The sequence below is a fragment of the Haliotis cracherodii genome, unplaced genomic scaffold (assembly GCF_022045235.1).
Source record: "Haliotis cracherodii isolate W230 unplaced genomic scaffold, xgHalCrac1.p SCAF_9, whole genome shotgun sequence".
Classification (NCBI taxonomy): domain Eukaryota; kingdom Metazoa; phylum Mollusca; class Gastropoda; order Lepetellida; family Haliotidae; genus Haliotis; species Haliotis cracherodii.
Genome location: NW_027266343.1, coordinates 51,294,529 through 51,314,557, shown reverse-complemented (window position 1 = coordinate 51,314,557; position 20,029 = coordinate 51,294,529). Strand labels below are relative to the sequence as shown.

Sequence of the window (20,029 nt, the reverse complement as noted above, 5' to 3'; positions counted from 1 at the left end):
GTACATTCAGTTCACACCACTCATTGTGAATTATGTTATCAGTTTTACTTTCACCTGCATTCATATATTTCCCAATTTACAAGAACGTTTTATGTTACATATTTGTACTTTTATGAATTGGCTCAACATAAAGATTGAAAACAGCCAGATGCGCAGCAGATGAATCAAACATTAAAAGTATACATATATATCACAAGCAAACCTTAAAATAGTACTTACAGTTTGGTCTTGACTCGTATCTGTGTCTGAACGGCAGGTGAAGATAAGAGATGATGGAACAGTTTCCCCCATCCTTTATATATACCATTTGTGAATTATACGTGATTGATTTATCTTTGGCTGGCCACTTCCAGGTAAGTAACGCACCTCAGTTTAATGGTTTAAAGTAAGCATTCTTTTCGCATCAAAGGGCCCGAGGTTATCACCCTACGGGTACACATGCGAGCTGATATACATGAACATCGATTAAGGAAGTACAAGACAACGTATATAAAGGTGGCAAACAGACACACTCTCTCTGGCATCGTCTAACTGCATTTCAAACAGTCCTCGATACTCAACGTTTAACCTATATCAAGTAAATATTCGATAACGGTCTGAAAAGGGTGTATCCAGTAAATATATGATGTGGGAGCAGCATACATCAGACATTATAATGCATCTGTGTGATACGACATAACAAGAGACCAGAAAACTGACGCAACACACTAGTACAGCCTCACCACAGTACAGCAGTAGCACTGTACCACACGGGGTCAACTATGCTAACCGTTTCCGTGTAATACAGCAGCCTGCTCACAAGAAAATAGCTTCTGCTGAATATACTGCAGAAGTCCCCAGATACTACATTATTCTCCCCGAATTTTATTTATCTTACTGCATAATAACAATAAACTACAACAGCTTTATTTCCTAACTGATAGGTACATATATTGGTTTCTTCTCACAAAGGGACTGTCACTATGAATACTCACGTGCACAACATCTTTTTATGCGTGTAATATCTGTTAAAAGCCTAAAGTACACCAATATCTTCTGAAAACATGATTGACATATGAACAACAGCTTGTTTTCTCGTCTTTCTTGACTTGTCTTTGTATGTGTTTGTGACGGAGGAACCGTTGGGGCAGGATACGCTTACTTTTTGGCAACCGCCAGGTATCATCACTATCTGGTAGTCATTCCTACGCACATGCGTGTGATCATTAAAGTCGAAATCGTACAATGGTCTTTGCTTCGAGCAGAGGTTTCGAATGATTCTGAACAGGGTTATGTAGCTTTTATTTGCAACTGCGTTTCTTGAGAGAACTCTCTTATTTTCAACATATCATCTTGATAATTGTACACTTCATTATCAAGGCATTTGTAATAATACGAGCATCACTCAATTTGTTATCTCAATTTCTATAGATAACGCCTGAATATTGATATAATAATCATTCAATGATGACCCTTTAACTACATAAATCGTCAACGCCAGAGAATAATCAGGCCCCATTATCTGCTGAAACAGATTTCATTGGGTGTAAAAGGCAAGATTGTGCTAAAACATATACTGAATATGAAAGATGTCACCAGGTGTTAATGAATAGTTTATATTTGTATATATTTGTTGGGTGTTTCATGAGCTCCTCCGTCAGTTCCATTGTGTGTCAGATTAGGAGAATGTTGTCTTTTGACAATGTCTCAGCCATTCATACATTTGCATATATACTTAATCACTGTTGCAAATAACTCACTTTAACGTGTTTTAATCTTCGGGTGAGTCTTTGGTTCTAAACATTAGAAGAAAGAATATAAATCGCCTCTACCCTTTAAGTATGCCCTTGACATGATGAAGCAGTAGTGATAGTGATGGTGATGACTGTGTTCTTTTAAGGCGTGTTTAAACCAAAACTCATACCAAGAATAAAACACGCGCAAATCAGTTTGACATTCGTGTCAATGTGTAAGTGTATAAGGGTTTCCCAGAAAAACCGTACATCTAAAAGTAAAGACGTGTGTTTTCAGAAGAAAATGCTCTTAAAGTATAACACAAAGGTGTTTTCAAAGATAGACATGATCAAACGACTTGTTTTTACAGTCTGGTTGTTGTTATTGTAGCAGAATTATGTGTGTGTGTCGATAAATGATGTCAAAAACACAGCTACGGGTGTGATTCGTTTTATTAGATGATGAGTGGTATACCTTTCTTTCACACCCTGAAATGCACAATAACACTCAATAAGAATCTTGTAAATCATGACAATTAAAATGAGAACATGATGCTTCATCAGGATTACCTTATACATATATAGAGGATATGTATACGTCCTAACATGCTAGATCATTAGAATTACATTATACATACATATAGTATATGCATACATCAAATCAAAATACTTCTTAGGTGGTGTAAAACGTGATCAATAGATAGACATCATAATAATAATATATATTTACATGTGGTGATTAGTAAACATACCAGAAGTATGGCCTCTAGGTGTAGGTGACACTTTAGTCTGTCACGACTACATGGTCAGGGCTACAGTGACATCAAAGTACCTATAAATATGGAAGTTATTCTAAATGTACAATAAAACTAGCTTCCTTACACAATGCTCTTGCGCGTGTGGACATTATTATCAAATCAGTGCTATTGTTTATACATATTTACAGATCTGAACAAAGCACTACCATAAAACACAATAAATTACTAAACATCCTAAAACTATCATAAATGTCCACACACTTACAATACATTTAACACATATATGAAAATAGCCTCATAAACATAGTCAAACAACACTCTGTCCAGGAGAATCAGACATTGACTAACTCACACACATCATAACAAATACCTTATTTAACGTACACCTATTTATATAATCTTATTTATGAAAAGATAGATTTATATATTCTTGAGTATTAAATTGGAAACATACCTTGACTTTACAAAATCTGTAAAAAATGTGCCCACTTGCTGTTGTCTGTCAGTGACTTGTCAGTGTAGTGACTGAGGTGCAAGTGAGGGTTAAAAAGCATGCAAAGCTGACCCTAAGGAAAACAATAGGGTCAACCACTCAACCAGAACATTTGCCCTGGCTGACACAAAAGAGCTGATAGGGTAGTGACTGACCCAAGCATAACTAAGTTAAAAGGAATTGTATCAAATCTTCATTAAAATCCCTAAAACCCATACTGCAAACTAATACTAAATACTAATACTAAATACTAATACTAAATACTAATATTAAGTACTAATACTAAATACTAATATTAATAATAATAATACTAATGCTAATACTAACTACAGTATCTATTATTTACACTATATACTAATACTGACACAAATAACTAATGCTAATATTAATACTAATACTAACTACACTATGTATTATATACACTATATACTACTGGTATATTACTGGTTAGTTGACAGTTAAACAAAACCTGTAACTGCCACACACTTCCCCTCCCTGTTTAATGACGTCCTCGTCATTCTTGCTTACCAGCTACCAAGTTGACTAACGCATCAAGTGCCTTCTCTGATCTGCCTGCAAATACACCCTTAGCCATTAGGGAGCTAAGGTACTCCGCACGACCAAGCCAGTCTGATGATGGTGATGGTGATGATGATGATGGAGATAATGCAGACATTACATAATCTCCTCTGATCTGCCATGCTGGTCTTGTTCTCTCTCTGGTAGATCTCCTTGGTGCTGGTATAGGTGGGACTGCGACCTTGGGTTGGGTCTGTGTGTCACCAGGACCGTCTTCAGGAGCCTGTGGTTCATTCTGTGAAGAGTCTGCATCCTGCTCCGTTCCTTGGGTGTCAGAGCTGTGGACATCTTCAGCAGCATCTACCACTTCCTCTTCTCCTGTCACGACCTCATCCAGAACAGCACTGTCTTGTGCTTCTCCCTCAGTCGGCCTGTCATCTGGATTATCAGTTGACACTGACGGGTCTGATGGGTCAAGAGAAACAACAATGGTGATGTCATCTGTTTCTTCTTCCTGGTCCTGATCTTCGTCAGACAAGGGGCTCCTGTCTTCCTTGGGGGATGGTCCAAGCAGTGTCCTGTCTGAGTGTCTTGGCTTAGGAATCGGTGTTTCCAATGGTAAGGAACTGATGGGCAAAAGCAGATTCCTATGGAGTGTACGGGTTTTTCCATCTCCACGCTCTTTCTGTACAACATAAACTGGAATGCTGGGATTTGGCTGTTTAATTACTATATACACATCCTCCTCCCACTTGTCTGACAGTTTATGTTTCCCATCAAATGCCACCTTTTTCACCAATACCCTATCTGCAATTTCCAGTTGGGTTGCTCTCGCTCGGTAGTCGTAATTTGACTTGTGCCTTGTCTGAGACCTCTTAGCATTGGCAGATGCCAGTTCATAAGCCTGTTGTAGATTGTCCTTGAGGTTCCTGATGTATTTAGACATGGATCTCGACTTCTCTGGCTCAATGTCTAAACCAAATGCCAAGTCTACTGGTAATCTTGGAGCTCTCCCAAACATCAGATAGAATGGTGAATAATTTGTAGCCTCATGCCTGGTGCTGTTGTACGCATGTACCAAAGGTCCAACGTGGCTCTTCCAATCCTTCTTGCTCTCAGGGTCAAGTGTCCCAAGCATGTTGAGAAGTGTCCTGTTGAACCGTTCGCACATGCCATTACCCATGGCATGATAGGGCGTAGTGCGAGACTTCTGCATGTTGGTCAACATACACAGTTCTTTCATAAGAGCTCCTTCAAAGTTGGCACCTTGATCTGAATGAATACGCACAGGTAATCCATAATGTACCACAAAGTTGTGAAAGAATACATCAGCAGTGGTCTTGGCAGTCATATTTCTGGTTGGATACGCCTGTGCATATCTGGTGAAGTGATCGGTGACTACAAGAATATGTTGTTGTCCGCCCTTGGATGGTTCCAGTGTCAAAAAGTCCATACAGACTAATTCCAGAGGTTGTGATGTTTGTATGTTCACTAATGGGGCTCTTCCTGGGGTAGTCTTGCGTCTAGTACACCGTTCACAATTCTGTACATGTCCCTCTATATCCTTTGTCATCCCTGGCCAGTAGAACCTTGCTTTTATCAATGAAGATGTTCGATCTCGACCAGGGTGACCAACATTGTCATGAAGACTATGCAGCGCTCCTTTACGGCATCTTGTTGGTAGCACTAACTGTTCTTGTACCTCTCCATTGTCATGGATTACTCGGTAGAGCACACCTCTCTTCAGCTTGAAGTGGTCAAAGCTCTTCAATAAAGTAATCATCTCTGTGTTTCCAGTGTAGTCTGTGTAATGTGGTCTTGTCCGATTCCTGAGATGGGCCATAATAATGTCTAGAGCTGGATCTCTTGTTTGGGCTCTCCGCCAGTCTGTAGCATTGATGGAACAGGTTTCTTCAGTGATGTTTAGTTCTTCATCAGGCAGAGCATCTGCTGAAAAACAAACACATTCCAACAGATTTGTAGGTAAAATCGTGCCACAAATAGCATGTACGGAGTCTTGAGAAATCACATCCACTTTCTCGTTTACTTCACTGGACTCTGGCAGCCTAGATAGTATGTCAGCATCGACATTGGCTTTTCCTGCTCTGTATTTGATGTCAAAGTTGTACGATGCAAGGGCAGCTAACCATCTGTGTCCGGTGGCATCCAGTTTGGCACTAGTTAGGATATATGTGAGTGGATTGTTATCCGTCAGTACAGTGAACTTCTGTCCATAAAGATAATCATGGAACTTCTCACAAATGGACCATTTCAAGCACAAAAACTCAAGCTTGTGGGCTGAATAGTGGCGCTCCGACTTGCTAAGTCCCCTGCTGGCATAAGCAATCACTCTTGGTTGTCCATTCTGTTGCTGGTATAGCACTGCTCCAAGACCATGACTGCTGGCATCTGTGTGCAGTTCAAAGGGGAGAGAATAATCCACATAACCAAGAACCGGAGGTGTAGATAGACACGTCTTGAGTTCTTGAAAGGCACTCTCTTGAGTCGGTCCCCACTGCCACTGAACTTGCTCCTTCTTAGGAATGTGAGATTTCTTTCGATGAATCTTTGGCATTAGTTCTGAAAGAGGCTTGGCAATTGTGGAAAAGTTCCTCACAAACTTCCTATAGTAACCAGCAAATCCAAGGAATTTTCTGACGTCTTCTGGTGTGCAAGGTGTGGGCCAGTCCTGAATCTTGTTTATCTTTTCTGGATCTGCCTCAATGCCATCTTCAGATACTATATATCCCACATATTTCACTCGTCTTTTGAAGAATTGGCATTTCTTTGGGGCCAGCTTCAAACCACATTCCCTCAATCTCTGTAGGACACGTTCCAGTCGCTCCAGATGTTCCTCAAATGTTCTTGAAAAGATAATCAGATCGTCAAGGTAGATTAAACATATATCAAGATGTAATCCAACGAGACACTGTTCCATTAGACGTTGGTAAGTCGCCGGTGCATTGCACAAACCAAATGGCATACGATGGTATTCAAAGAATCCAAGAGGTCCAACTGTGAATGCTGTACGCTGCTTATGGTCCTCCTCCAACTCAACCTGGTGGTAACCACTCTTCATGTCCAGGACACTGTAATATTTCATCCCTCTGAGACAATCCAAGAGTTCTTCAATCCGGGGAAGAGCATAGGAATCCTTGATGGTCTTACGATTCAGCTGTCTGAAGTCGACACACATCCTCAGCTGGCCTGACTTCTTCCGTGCCAATACAACATTCGATGCCCATGGGCTATGAGAATGTCGTATCACTCCAGCAGATAAGAGTTGTTGAAGGTGTGTCCGGACTTCATCATACATGGCAGGTGGTATACGCCGGTGTCGCTGTTTAAAGGGGACATCATCAACCAGATCTATCCTATGCTTGACAGCATCTGAATGGCCTATGTCCTCTTCACCTTTTGAGAATATATCACGAAACTTCATGATGACTTGTATCCCTCTCTCAAACTCCTCTGGTGTTAGGGTACTGTGTTCAATCTCTACTTGCTCTGTCAATGCAACTCCTTCAAACGGCTTGCCAATGGACGGATGTTGTAAAGTAACTGGTTGGAGTTCACAAAGAATCGCTCTCGGTTGTATCACAACAGTTCGTGTGGTAACATTAGCAATATGCACGTCTATGTATCCAGGATAACTGCTGTCATAATCAATAATCGTAGGGGCTATGTCCAAATCTGTAGGAATGGATGAACTGTTTGTTGGCTGTAAAAGGGCACAAACTCTTGGACATCTAACTCCTTTGGTAACGTGGCCTCTAAGCACCGCATGGCTGTTGGCTGATATGGTAACTCTGGAACCTTCAGCGTTGTATACTAGTCCAAGTCTCCAGTCATTCTTCTCCAAGTTCTTCTCACATAAAGTAATGGTTCTAAAAGCAAGGTACCAAGGCGTTATTAGGTTGGCATGCTGCAAGAATCTGGCACCATGTCGTACCTTGCAATCCTTCAAGAAGTGGGTAAGCACATTGGTTCCTAATAGCACAGGCACTTTCCCATTGTACTGTGTATCTGGTACCACCAGTAACAAACAAGGAATAGCTTCACTAGTACCAGAACCTATTGCATTGACCTTGACCTCAATGAAACCATCGTAAGGTAATGTTTCGCCATCCGCACATTCGATATCCAATAGATCTCCTAAGGGCTCAATAGGAATACTTGAGAGATGAGAATTGTAGAAGGACCTAGACACCAAAGATACTGATGCTCCTGTATCCAACAATGATCTGACCTGTGTATCTCCCATATATAAATCAACCTCATTCGTATTCCCAACTAATCCCTCAGGAACTCTGTTCCTGGGCTGTCTTGAAGGACCTATGGCTTGCCCCTGCCCATAGGCCTGCATGAGTTTAAAGTCCTCCCACGACGACTGTGTTCGAGTCTCACTCGGCATCCATACTGGTAATGGCCTCTCTGTCCACATCGCCAACACTCTGGATCAGCTGCTTCACTTCCTGCTCGTTGGGATGAATAAGGCGAATATTCAGAATGGCCTTCTGGTCTTGGGTTAGAATAGTTGGAGGGCTGTCGACTCCTCCACTGGTTATCTCCCCTTGGCACTTGTTGATAGTCCTGGGATGTTTTCCAACTCTGTCCTCTTTGGTTTTTCATGTCGGCCATGTCTGTAGTAAGTTGGTGTAGGATAGTCTTCATATCAGACATTTCCTTCTTCCATTCTGGTTCAGACTCCATGGCTCTCTTGGCGGTACAGGCCTGTTTCTGTTGGCTAGCTGATGTGGCGCTATGTTGATCTGCCTCGATTTCACGTAGTGCTTCCAGTAAGTCCACAAAGTTATGGATGCTGTCAAACTTGTGGCCAGATATATTTTTCAAAGAGGGTTTAAGCCCAGTCCACAGCATATTATGGAGCATCTCATCCCGTGTCTCATACGTGATGGAGTTATCCCTCATGGCCCTTGAAAGAAGTTCCTCTAGTCTACAACTCCATACAGATACATCCTCTTTCTCTTCCTGTCGAGCGCTGTAGAAGAGTGCCATACTGCACTCTCTCCTCTCCACAACACCAAACACGCTTTTGAACTTCCTAAGTAAGTCAGTGGTGCTGGCGTCTGGTTGCATGTGAACGGCAATCTTGGCCGCCTCCCCCTTTAAAGAATCCCTTATAGCTTGGTCCTTAGCTTCAGAGGAATAAACCTTGTTGTTAATGAGACAGTCTACATGGTATCTCCAGACTTCATAAGATGTATCTTTGCCGGATTTGTCACCGCTGAAATTTGGAAGTCTGGGGAACTTCTGATACATGTAGGTAGGCATGCCTGATGGTGCCTGTGGAGCTGTAGCTTGGGCTATTCCCTCCTTGGATTCCTTCTCTGATTCGACTGCAGAGTATTCATTCATCCATGTTGCAAAGTCCTCTGGGGTGTCTGCTTTGGGTTTAACACCTAACTTCTTGAAAGCCAGGACAATATTCTTCAATTCATCACCGGTGAGTTCCATCCTTATAAATAAATATTCGTCCAAGACTCAGAATGAATTGTTCACAATGACTATCAGAGTAAACAACTAAAACAAACTGAAAACCATTCTAAGTGTAGAACGGATACAACTGTCGTTTTATAAACGTACAGTGAAAAACAGTTACAACTGTCGTTTTGTTGACACACGGTGTGTATGTGTGTACGGTTTGGGTTTAAATTGGATTAGATGGTTTAATTTTGGTTTAAATTGGTTTAAGTAAATATAGTTGTCGTCCAACTATACAGCAAAGTACATTGTACAGTGTAAGTATAGAACAGTTTAGGTGAAAGCAGTTTCAAAAGTTACCTTTTCTGACCCGATAATACCACCTCTAAATGAACTATCACACAATTACACTGTCACTTAATAACAGCAATTACTTCACCTCACCACCCTCTTGTGGTTAAGGAAGTGTAATACAGTTATACCTGTGACAGCAACACATTGTACTTATTGTATGATAACTGAAACGGAAACACAATCTAAGGTAGGTATTAGTAGTACCAAGTAACTGTATAGGAATAAGTAACTTTAATTACTTAATGTGACTAAGTTACTTCATGGCTAACTACTACAAGGTTAAACATAAAACATTAATCCTATCAGAAATACATGACCCAAAACAATACTAAATTACTAAATAGCAAATGTTAGTATGCAGGGTGAGTGATTAATACGTGCTATATTGTCTGTTCAGTTCAGTGTTCTGTCTGTTGTCAATGAAAAAAAACAATAAGGAAACCTACTAGCCTATATAGGTGAAGGTATAAGTGTTTACGTAACTTTAGGGTAAGTTAGGTTCATGTTTCTTTGGAATGAAAGTTAATTATTTATTTACTCTCCCTCACAACACAAGATTCATTCACACTAAACTTGAAACTGAGATTGAATATGCCAGCATGACTATAATAAACCATGGTATACCAAAGCATGAAAACAACAGGAAATATATTTCAAATGGATCAAATTAAATAAACAACACAATCAGTGATCACCGGTATATTTGCAAATCACGACAACACGGCGCGTCAAGGGGATCCCGCGATCTGTGAAAGTGGCCAAGCATCTCGTTTCCACGTACTTACAACGAATAGTCCGAACATATATTTCACGAATGTCACCATCAAGAGTCACTAATCATGCCACGATAAACATGATAACGCGTAGGCCTATATGACAATACGTATTTTAGATAACGTGAAAGGCTGAATTAATCAACTATTCAAGCACTATGGCATCCCGGGCAAACCATCACTGTTCATTCCAACATGTAGACGTCAGATCCACACTCAATCATCAAGGTCCTCACTGGGGGCTCCATTTTGTAGCAGAATTATGTGTGTGTGTCGATAAATGATGTCAAAAACACAGCTACGGGTGTGATTCGTTTTATTAGATGATGAGTGGTATACCTTTCTTTCACACCCTGAAATGCACAATAACACTCAATAAGAATCTTGTAAATCATGACAATTAAAATGAGAACATGATGCTTCATCAGGATTACCTTATACATATATAGAGGATATGTATACGTCCTAACATGCTAGATCATTAGAATTACATTATACATACATATAGTATATGCATACATCAAATCAAAATACTTCTTAGGTGGTGTAAAACGTGATCAATAGATAGACATCATAATAATAATATATATTTACATGTGGTGATTAGTAAACATACCAGAAGTATGGCCTCTAGGTGTAGGTGACACTTTAGTCTGTCACGACTACATGGTCAGGGCTACAGTGACATCAAAGTACCTATAAATATGGAAGTTATTCTAAATGTACAATAAAACTAGCTTCCTTACACAATGCTCTTGCGCGTGTGGACATTATTATCAAATCAGTGCTATTGTTTATACATATTTACAGATCTGAACAAAGCACTACCATAAAACACAATAAATTACTAAACATCCTAAAACTATCATAAATGTCCACACACTTACAATACATTTAACACATATATGAAAATAGCCTCATAAACATAGTCAAACAACACTCTGTCCAGGAGAATCAGACATTGACTAACTCACACACATCATAACAAATACCTTATTTAACGTACACCTATTTATATAATCTTATTTATGAAAAGATAGATTTATATATTCTTGAGTATTAAATTGGAAACATACCTTGACTTTACAAAATCTGTAAAAAATGTGCCCACTTGCTGTTGTCTGTCAGTGACTTGTCAGTGTAGTGACTGAGGTGCAAGTGAGGGTTAAAAAGCATGCAAAGCTGACCCTAAGGAAAACAATAGGGTCAACCACTCAACCAGAACATTTGCCCTGGCTGACACAAAAGAGCTGATAGGGTAGTGACTGACCCAAGCATAACTAAGTTAAAAGGAATTGTATCAAATCTTCATTAAAATCCCTAAAACCCATACTGCAAACTAATACTAAATACTAATACTAAATACTAATACTAAATACTAATATTAAGTACTAATACTAAATACTAATATTAATAATAATAATACTAATGCTAATACTAACTACAGTATCTATTATTTACACTATATACTAATACTGACACAAATAACTAATGCTAATATTAATACTAATACTAACTACACTATGTATTATATACACTATATACTACTGGTATATTACTGGTTAGTTGACAGTTAAACAAAACCTGTAACTGCCACATTATAAAGACTTATGGCAAGCTTTAAAGTTGGACCATTTATTCAGCTAAACATAACTCTCTACAGTTACCAAATGCAATCTCCTTTGTATTGATAAATGATTGTCACTTTTGCGTTGTAATCAAACAAAAGGGATATATTAGCTATTTGTTTGTTTATTGTAATCTTCAATCCTACCAATCCAGTTCGGAATCTTAAACTTCGCGGTCTGATTTAATCAATATGTATTTTACAAATAGCGCCTACAGGGAAGGTGGTTAATAAACACACAACTATATATCTATATAGATACTTCTCCTATTAATTACATAAGCAGTATGCAAAATGTTAAATTGCATCATCAAATCAAGAAGTACATGTTTGATGGAAATTACAAATAATTTGTAGTTTGATAAGCTACACCCGGACAAGCGTTTTTAATAGTTACTTTTGAATTCAATCGTTTTGTTTGTGTTATTAATAAACTGTAAAGATATTTTACTGTCATGGAAATTCCAACTGTATGCATTCCCTTCTAACCAAAGCAGTAAGAATCTTGCAACATTTGTTTTGATGCTCTACATCACCATGGCTTTCGCTGTTTCATTGCAGCAGCTCAGATATTATTTATACAAAGCACCATAACAACATATAGATTGTATTCTTTCTACAACTTTCGCTCATTTTCAAGGACAGCACACACATTTGAATTTCAATACAGTGCACACTGTCTACCCCTTGATCCCGTTAATGAACGCTTTGACCAAAATTGATACCCCTGCTTATTTGTTTCGCTGCGTGTTTTTAAAATGCAAATTGAAATACAGACAGCCAATTGCAGATATTATGGTACTTCAAATGGCCATCAAACCCTTTCGTGGCAGCCCAAATGATACATTCCCGTGAAACATGAACTCGGGTAAGTGACATTTTGTGGGAGATATATCAAGCATAAAATCCCTCCTCTTATCATCATGTCCGGTTTCCTCAGGAACTTAATACACATTTCAGTAGTTGATATCTTAGCTTGAAGTGAAACGCAATATCATTTAAGTGCTTGGATATTGGTCTACAACACGTACTATGTCCAGAGTTTACAATATGGAGAAACATAGATCACTCTTCCATTGTGAACATTCAATTCAGTTTTCAGATTCTCAAACAAATTTCAAGGCGTAAATAAATATGACAAGATTTTATTGAACCAATTCCATTGGTTTGAGAATATACATAAATAGCCAGCATCACACTGTAGATGATAATAACTCAATAATAGCCGATACCTGAAACAAAAAAATAGTAGAATAAAGTTGGGATATATGGATAAGTCACAACGAAGTCTTGAAACTAGCTGCATGATAAGCTAAACCAAATATTAGAGAATGCAGAGAATAATTTTAAAGATGTTTTGTAAAAGTCATCAGCTTTGTCGCGTAAAATAATAATACCATATAGGTAAATTATATAATTTTGCAAACGAGACTGAAAGTGGGATACGATAAACAAATGATATCATATTTTGTGAAATACCTTTTCCCAATCCCATTCCGTATCCTCCAATTCCGCCGTAGAGACCACCATAGCCTCCAAGTCCTCCGTACAGACCTCCCATGCCTCCGTATAGACCTCCCACGCCTCCGTATAGACCTCCCACGCCTCCGTATAGACCTCCCACGCCTCCGTATAGACCTCCCATGCCTCCGTACAGACCTCCATAGCCTCCGTACAGACCTCCAAGGCCTCCGTACAATCCACCCATTCCGTAGCCAATTCCGCCCAGTCCTCCTTTCAACCCGCCAATTCCACCATACAGACCGGTAGGCTCGGCAAAGGCGGTAACAGCCAGGCAGGCAACAAGAGCGGCGACTATCTTCATCATTTTGAGTATCTGTTGAGTAACGTGAAAATCGTTGTCAAGAAAGGGAAATAGCATGTTATCGTTACTTATCTGGTACATTCAGTTCACACCACTCATTGTGAATTATGTTATCAGTTTTACTTTCACCTGCATTCATATATTTCCCAATTTACAAGAACGTTTTATGTTACATATTTGTACTTTTATGAATTGGCTCAACATAAAGATTGAAAACAGCCAGATGCGCAGCAGATGAATCAAACATTAAAAGTATACATATATATCACAAGCAAACCTTAAAATAGTACTTACAGTTTGGTCTTGACTCGTATCTGTGTCTCAACGGCAGGTGAAGATAAGAGATGATGGAACAGTTTCCCCCATCCTTTATATATACCATTTGTGAATTATACGTGATTGATTTATCTTTGGCTGGCCACTTCCAGGTAAGTAACGCACCTCAGTTTAATGGTTTAAAGTAAGCATTCTTTTCGCATCAAAGGGCCCGAGGTTATCACCCTACGGGTACACATGCGAGCTGATATACATGAACATCGATTAAGGAAGTACAAGACAACGTATATAAAGGTGGCAAACAGACACACTCTCTCTGGCATCGTCTAACTGCATTTCAAACAGTCCTCGATACTCAACGTTTAACCTATATCAAGTAAATATTCGATAACGGTCTGAAAAGGGTGTATCCAGTAAATATATGATGTGGGAGCAGCATACATCAGACATTATAATGCATCTGTGTGATACGACATAACAAGAGACCAGAAAACTGACGCAACACACTAGTACAGCCTCACCACAGTACAGCAGTAGCACTGTACCACACGGGGTCAACTATGCTAACCGTTTCCGTGTAATACAGCAGCCTGCTCACAAGAAAATAGCTTCTGCTGAATATACTGCAGAAGTCCCCAGATACTACATTATTCTCCCCGAATTTTATTTATCTTACTGCATAATAACAATAAACTACAACAGCTTTATTTCCTAACTGATAGGTACATATATTGGTTTCTTCTCACAAAGGGACTGTCACTATGAATACTCACGTGCACAACATCTTTTTATGCGTGTAATATCTGTTAAAAGCCTAAAGTACACCAATATCTTCTGAAAACATGATTGACATATGAACAACAGCTTGTTTTCTCGTCTTTCTTGACTTGTCTTTGTATGTGTTTGTGACGGAGGAACCGTTGGGGCAGGATACGCTTACTTTTTGGCAACCGCCAGGTATCATCACTATCTGGTAGTCATTCCTACGCACATGCGTGTGATCATTAAAGTCGAAATCGTACAATGGTCTTTGCTTCGAGCAGAGGTTTCGAATGATTCTGAACAGGGTTATGTAGCTTTTATTTGCAACTGCGTTTCTTGAGAGAACTCTCTTATTTTCAACATATCATCTTGATAATTGTACACTTCATTATCAAGGCATTTGTAATAATACGAGCATCACTCAATTTGTTATCTCAATTTCTATAGATAACGCCTGAATATTGATATAATAATCATTCAATGATGACCCTTTAACTACATAAATCGTCAACGCCAGAGAATAATCAGGCCCCATTATCTGCTGAAACAGATTTCATTGGGTGTAAAAGGCAAGATTGTGCTAAAACATATACTGAATATGAAAGATGTCACCAGGTGTTAATGAATAGTTTATATTTGTATATATTTGTTGGGTGTTTCATGAGCTCCTCCGTCAGTTCCATTGTGTGCCAGATTAGGAGAATGTTGTCTTTTGACAATGTCTCAGCCATTCATACATTTGCATATATACTTAATCACTGTTGCAAATAACTCACTTTAACGTGTTTTAATCTTCGGGTGAGTCTTTGGTTCTAAACATTAGAAGAAAGAATATAAATCGCCTCTACCCTTTAAGTATGCCCTTGACATGATGAAGCAGTAGTGATAGTGATGGTGATGACTGTGTTCTTTTAAGGCGTGTTTAAACCAAAACTCATACCAAGAATAAAACACGCGCAAATCAGTTTGACATTCGTGTCAATGTGTAAGTGTATAAGGGTTTCCCAGAAAAACCGTACATCTAAAAGTAAAGACGTGTGTTTTCAGAAGAAAATGCTCTTAAAGTATAACACAAAGGTGTTTTCAAAGATAGACATGATCAAACGACTTGTTTTTACAGTCTGGTTGTTGTTATAAAGACTTATGGCAAGCTTTAAAGTTGGACCATTTATTCAGCTAAACATAACTCTCTACAGTTACCAAATGCAATCTCCTTTGTATTGATAAATGATTGTCACTTTTGCGTTGTAATCAAACAAAAGGGATATATTAGCTATTTGTTTGTTTATTGTAATCTTCAATCCTACCAATCCAGTTCGGAATCTTAAACTTCGCGGTCTGATTTAATCAATATGTATTTTATAAATAGCGCCTACAGGGAAGGTGGTTAATAAACACACAACTATATATCTATATAGATACTTCTCCTATTAATTACATAAGCAGTATGCAAAATGTTAAATTGCATCATCAAATCAAGAAGTACATGTTTGATGGAAATTACAAATAATTTGTAGTTTGATAAGCTACACCCGGACAAGCGTTTTTAATAGTTACTTTTGAATTCAATCGTTTTGTTTGTGTTATTAATAAACTGTAAAGATATTTTACTGTCATGGAAATTCCAACTGTATGCATTCCCTTCTAACCAAAGCAGTAAGAATCTTGCAACATTTGTTTTGATGCTCTACATCACCATGGCTTTCGCTGTTTCATTGCAGCAGCTCAGATATTATTTATACAAAGCACCATAACAACATATAGATTGTATTCTTTCTACAACTTTCGCTCATTTTCAAGGACAGCACACACATTTGAATTTCAATACAGTGCACACTGTCTACCCCTTGATCCCGTTAATGAACGCTTTGACCAAAATTGATACCCCTGCTTATTTGTTTCGCTGCGTGTTTTTAAAATGCAAATTGAAATACAGACAGCCAATTGCAGATATTATGGTACTTCAAATGGCCATCAAACCCTTTCGTGGCAGCCCAAATGATACATTCCCGTGAAACATGAACTCGGGTAAGTGACATTTTGTGGGAGATATATCAAGCATAAAATCCCTCCTCTTATCATCATGTCCGGTTTCCTCAGGAACTTAATACACATTTCAGTAGTTGATATCTTAGCTTGAAGTGAAACGCAATATCATTTAAGTGCTTGGATATTGGTCTACAACACGTACTATGTCCAGAGTTTACAATATGGAGAAACATAGATCACTCTTCCATTGTGAACATTCAATTCAGTTTTCAGATTCTCAAACAAATTTCAAGGCGTAAATAAATATGACAAGATTTTATTGAACCAATTCCATTGGTTTGAGAATATACATAAATAGCCAGCATCACACTGTAGATGATAATAACTCAATAATAGCCGATACCTGAAACAAAAAAATAGTAGAATAAAGTTGGGATATATGGATAAGTCACAACGAAGTCTTGAAACTAGCTGCATGATAAGCTAAACCAAATATTAGAGAATGCAGAGAATAATTTTAAAGATGTTTTGTAAAAGTCATCAGCTTTGTCGCGTAAAATAATAATACCATATAGGTAAATTATATAATTTTGCAAACGAGACTGAAAGTGGGATACGATAAACAAATGATATCATATTTTGTGAAATACCTTTTCCCAATCCCATTCCGTATCCTCCAATTCCGCCGTAGAGACCACCATAGCCTCCAAGTCCTCCGTACAGACCTCCCATGCCTCCGTATAGACCTCCCACGCCTCCGTATAGACCTCCCACGCCTCCGTATAGACCACCCATGCCTCCGTACAGACCTCCATAGCCTCCGTACAGACCTCCAAGGCCTCCGTACAATCCACCCATTCCGTAGCCAATTCCGCCCAGTCCTCCTTTCAACCCGCCAATTCCACCATACAGACCGGTAGGCTCGGCAAAGGCGGTAACAGCCAGGCAGGCAACAAGAGCGGCGACTATCTTCATCATTTTGAGTATCTGTTGAGTAACGTGAAAATCGTTGTCAAGAAAGGGAAATAGCATGTTATCGTTACTCATCTGGTACATTCAGTTCACACCACTCATTGTGAATTATGTTATCAGTTTTACTTTCACCTTCATTCATATATTTCCCAATTTACAAGAACGTTTTATGTTACATATTTGTACTTTTATGAATTAGCTCAACATAAAGATTGAAAACAGCCAGATGCGCAGCAGATGAATCAAACATTAAAAGTATACATATATATCACAAGCAAACCTTAAAATAGTACTTACAGTTTGGTCTTGACTCGTATCTGTGTCTCAACGGCAGGTGAAGATAAGAGATGATGGAACAGTTTCCCCCATCCTTTATATATACCATTTGTGAATTATACGTGATTGATTTATCTTTGGCTGGCCACTTCCAGGTAAGTAACGCACCTCAGTTTAATGGTGTAAAGTAAGCATTCTTTTCGCATCAAAGGGCCCGAGGTTATCACCCTACGGGTACACATGCGAGCTGATATACATGAACATCGATGTAGGAAGTACAAGACAACGTATATAAAGGTGGCAAACAGACACACTCTCTCTGGCATCGTCTAACTGCATTTCAAACAGTCCTCGATACTCAACGTTTAACCTATATCAAGTAAATATTCGATAACGGTCTGAAAAGGGTGTATCCAGTAAATATATGATGTGGGAGCAGCATACATCAGACATTATAATGCATCTGTGTGATACGACATAACAAGAGACCAGAAAACTGACGCAACACACTAGTACAGCCTCACCACAGTACAGCAGTAGCACTGTACCACACGGGGTCAACTATGCTAACCGTTTCCGTGTAATACAGCAGCCTGCTCACAAGAAAATAGCTTCTGCTGAATATACTGCAGAAGTCCCCAGATACTACATTATTCTCCCCGAATTTTATTTATCTTACTGCACAATAACAATAAACTACAACAGCTTTATTTCCTAACTGATAGGTACATATATTGGTTTCTTCTCACAAAGGGACTGTCACTATGAATACTCACAACATCTTTTTATGCGTGTAATATCTGTTAAAAGCCTAAAGTACACCAATATCTTCTGAAAACATGATTGACATATGAACAACAGCTTGTTTTCTCGTCTTTCTTGACTTGTCTTTGTATGTGTTTGTGACGGAGGAACCGTTGGGGCAGGATACGCTTACTTTTTGGCAACCGCCAGGTATCATCACTATCTGGTAGACATTCATACGCACATGCGTGTGATCATTAAAGTCGAAATCGTACAATGGTCTTTGCTTCGAGCAGAGGTTTCGAATGATTCTGAACAGGGTTATGTAGCTTTTATTTGCAACTGCGTTTCTTGAGAGAACTCTCTTATTTTCAACATATCATCTTGATAATTGTACACTTCATTATCAAGGCATTTGTAATAATACGAGCATCACTCAATTTGTTATCTCAATTTCTATAGATAACGCCTGAATATTGATATAATAATCATTCAATGATGACCCTTTAACTACATAAATCGTCAACGCCAGAGAAAAATCAGGCTCCATTATCTGTTGAAACAGATTTCATTGGGTGTAAAAGGCAAGATTGTGCTAAAACATATACTGAATATAAGTGATGTCACCAGGTGTTAATGAATAGTTTATATTTGTATATATTTGTTGGGTGTTTCATGAGCTCCTCCGTCAGTTCCATTGTGTGCCAGATTGGGAGAATGTTGTCTTTTGACAATGTCTCAGCCATTCATACATTTGCATATATACTTAATCACTGTTGCAAATAACTCACTTTAACGTGTTTTAATCTTCGGGTGAGTCTTTGGTTCTAAACATTAGAAGAAAGAATATAAATCGCCGCTACCCTTTAAGTATGCCCTTGACATGATGAAGCAGTAGTGATAGTGATGGTGATGACTGTGTTCTTTTAAGGCGTGTTTAAACCAAAACTCATACCAAGAATAAAACACGCGCAAATCAGTTTGACATTCGTGTCAATGTGTAAGTGTATAAGGGTTTCCCAGAAAAACCGTACATCTAAAAGTAAAGACGTGTGTTTTCAGAAGAAAATGCTCTTAAAGTATAACACAAAGGTGTTTTCAAAGATAGACACGATCAAACGACTTGTTTTTTCAGTCTGGTTGTTGTTATAAAGACTTATGGCAAGCTTTAAAGTTGGACCATTTATTCAGCTAAACATAACTCTCTACAGTTACCAAATGCAATCTCCTTTGTATTGATAAATGATTGTCACTTTTGCGTTGTAATCAAACAAAAGGGATATATTAGCTATTTGTTTGTTTATTGTAATCTTCAATCCTACCAATCCAGTTCGGAATCTTAAACTTCGCGGTCTGATTTAATCAATATGTATTTTACAAATAGCGCCTACAGGGAAGGTGGTTAATAAACACACAACTATATATCTATATAGATACTTCTCCTATTAATTACATAAGCAGTATGCAAAATGTTAAATTGCATCATCAAATCAAGAAGTACATG

General features: G+C 38.5%; 2 protein-coding genes across 2 annotated transcripts; both read right to left on the bottom strand.

The window, feature by feature from the left end:
* Positions 1-12,896: 12,896 nt before the first annotated feature.
* Positions 12,897-13,509, bottom strand: LOC139451945 (acanthoscurrin-1-like). The gene is made up of 2 exons (XM_071233229.1): positions 13,161-13,509; positions 12,897-12,913 (listed from the first exon to the last, which is right to left on the bottom strand). Exons 1-2 carry the CDS (start codon positions 13,507-13,509, stop codon positions 12,897-12,899), a joined length of 366 nt encoding a protein of 121 aa, XP_071089330.1.
* A 3,410-nt stretch (positions 13,510-16,919) lies between these two features.
* Positions 16,920-17,511, bottom strand: LOC139451944 (acanthoscurrin-1-like). The gene is made up of 2 exons (XM_071233228.1): positions 17,184-17,511; positions 16,920-16,936 (listed from the first exon to the last, which is right to left on the bottom strand). The coding sequence occupies exons 1-2, from the start codon at positions 17,509-17,511 to the stop codon at positions 16,920-16,922; spliced, it is 345 nt and encodes a 114-aa protein (XP_071089329.1).
* Between the last annotated feature and the right edge of the window lie 2,518 nt (positions 17,512-20,029).

What these genes read in the sequence shown, in the direction of transcription:
- LOC139451945 (XM_071233229.1), bottom strand. Translation starts at nt 13,509, where the DNA reads ATGATGAAGATAGTCGCCGCTCTTGTTGCCTGCCTGGCTGTTACCGCC.
- LOC139451944 (XM_071233228.1), bottom strand. Translation starts at nt 17,511, where the DNA reads ATGATGAAGATAGTCGCCGCTCTTGTTGCCTGCCTGGCTGTTACCGCC.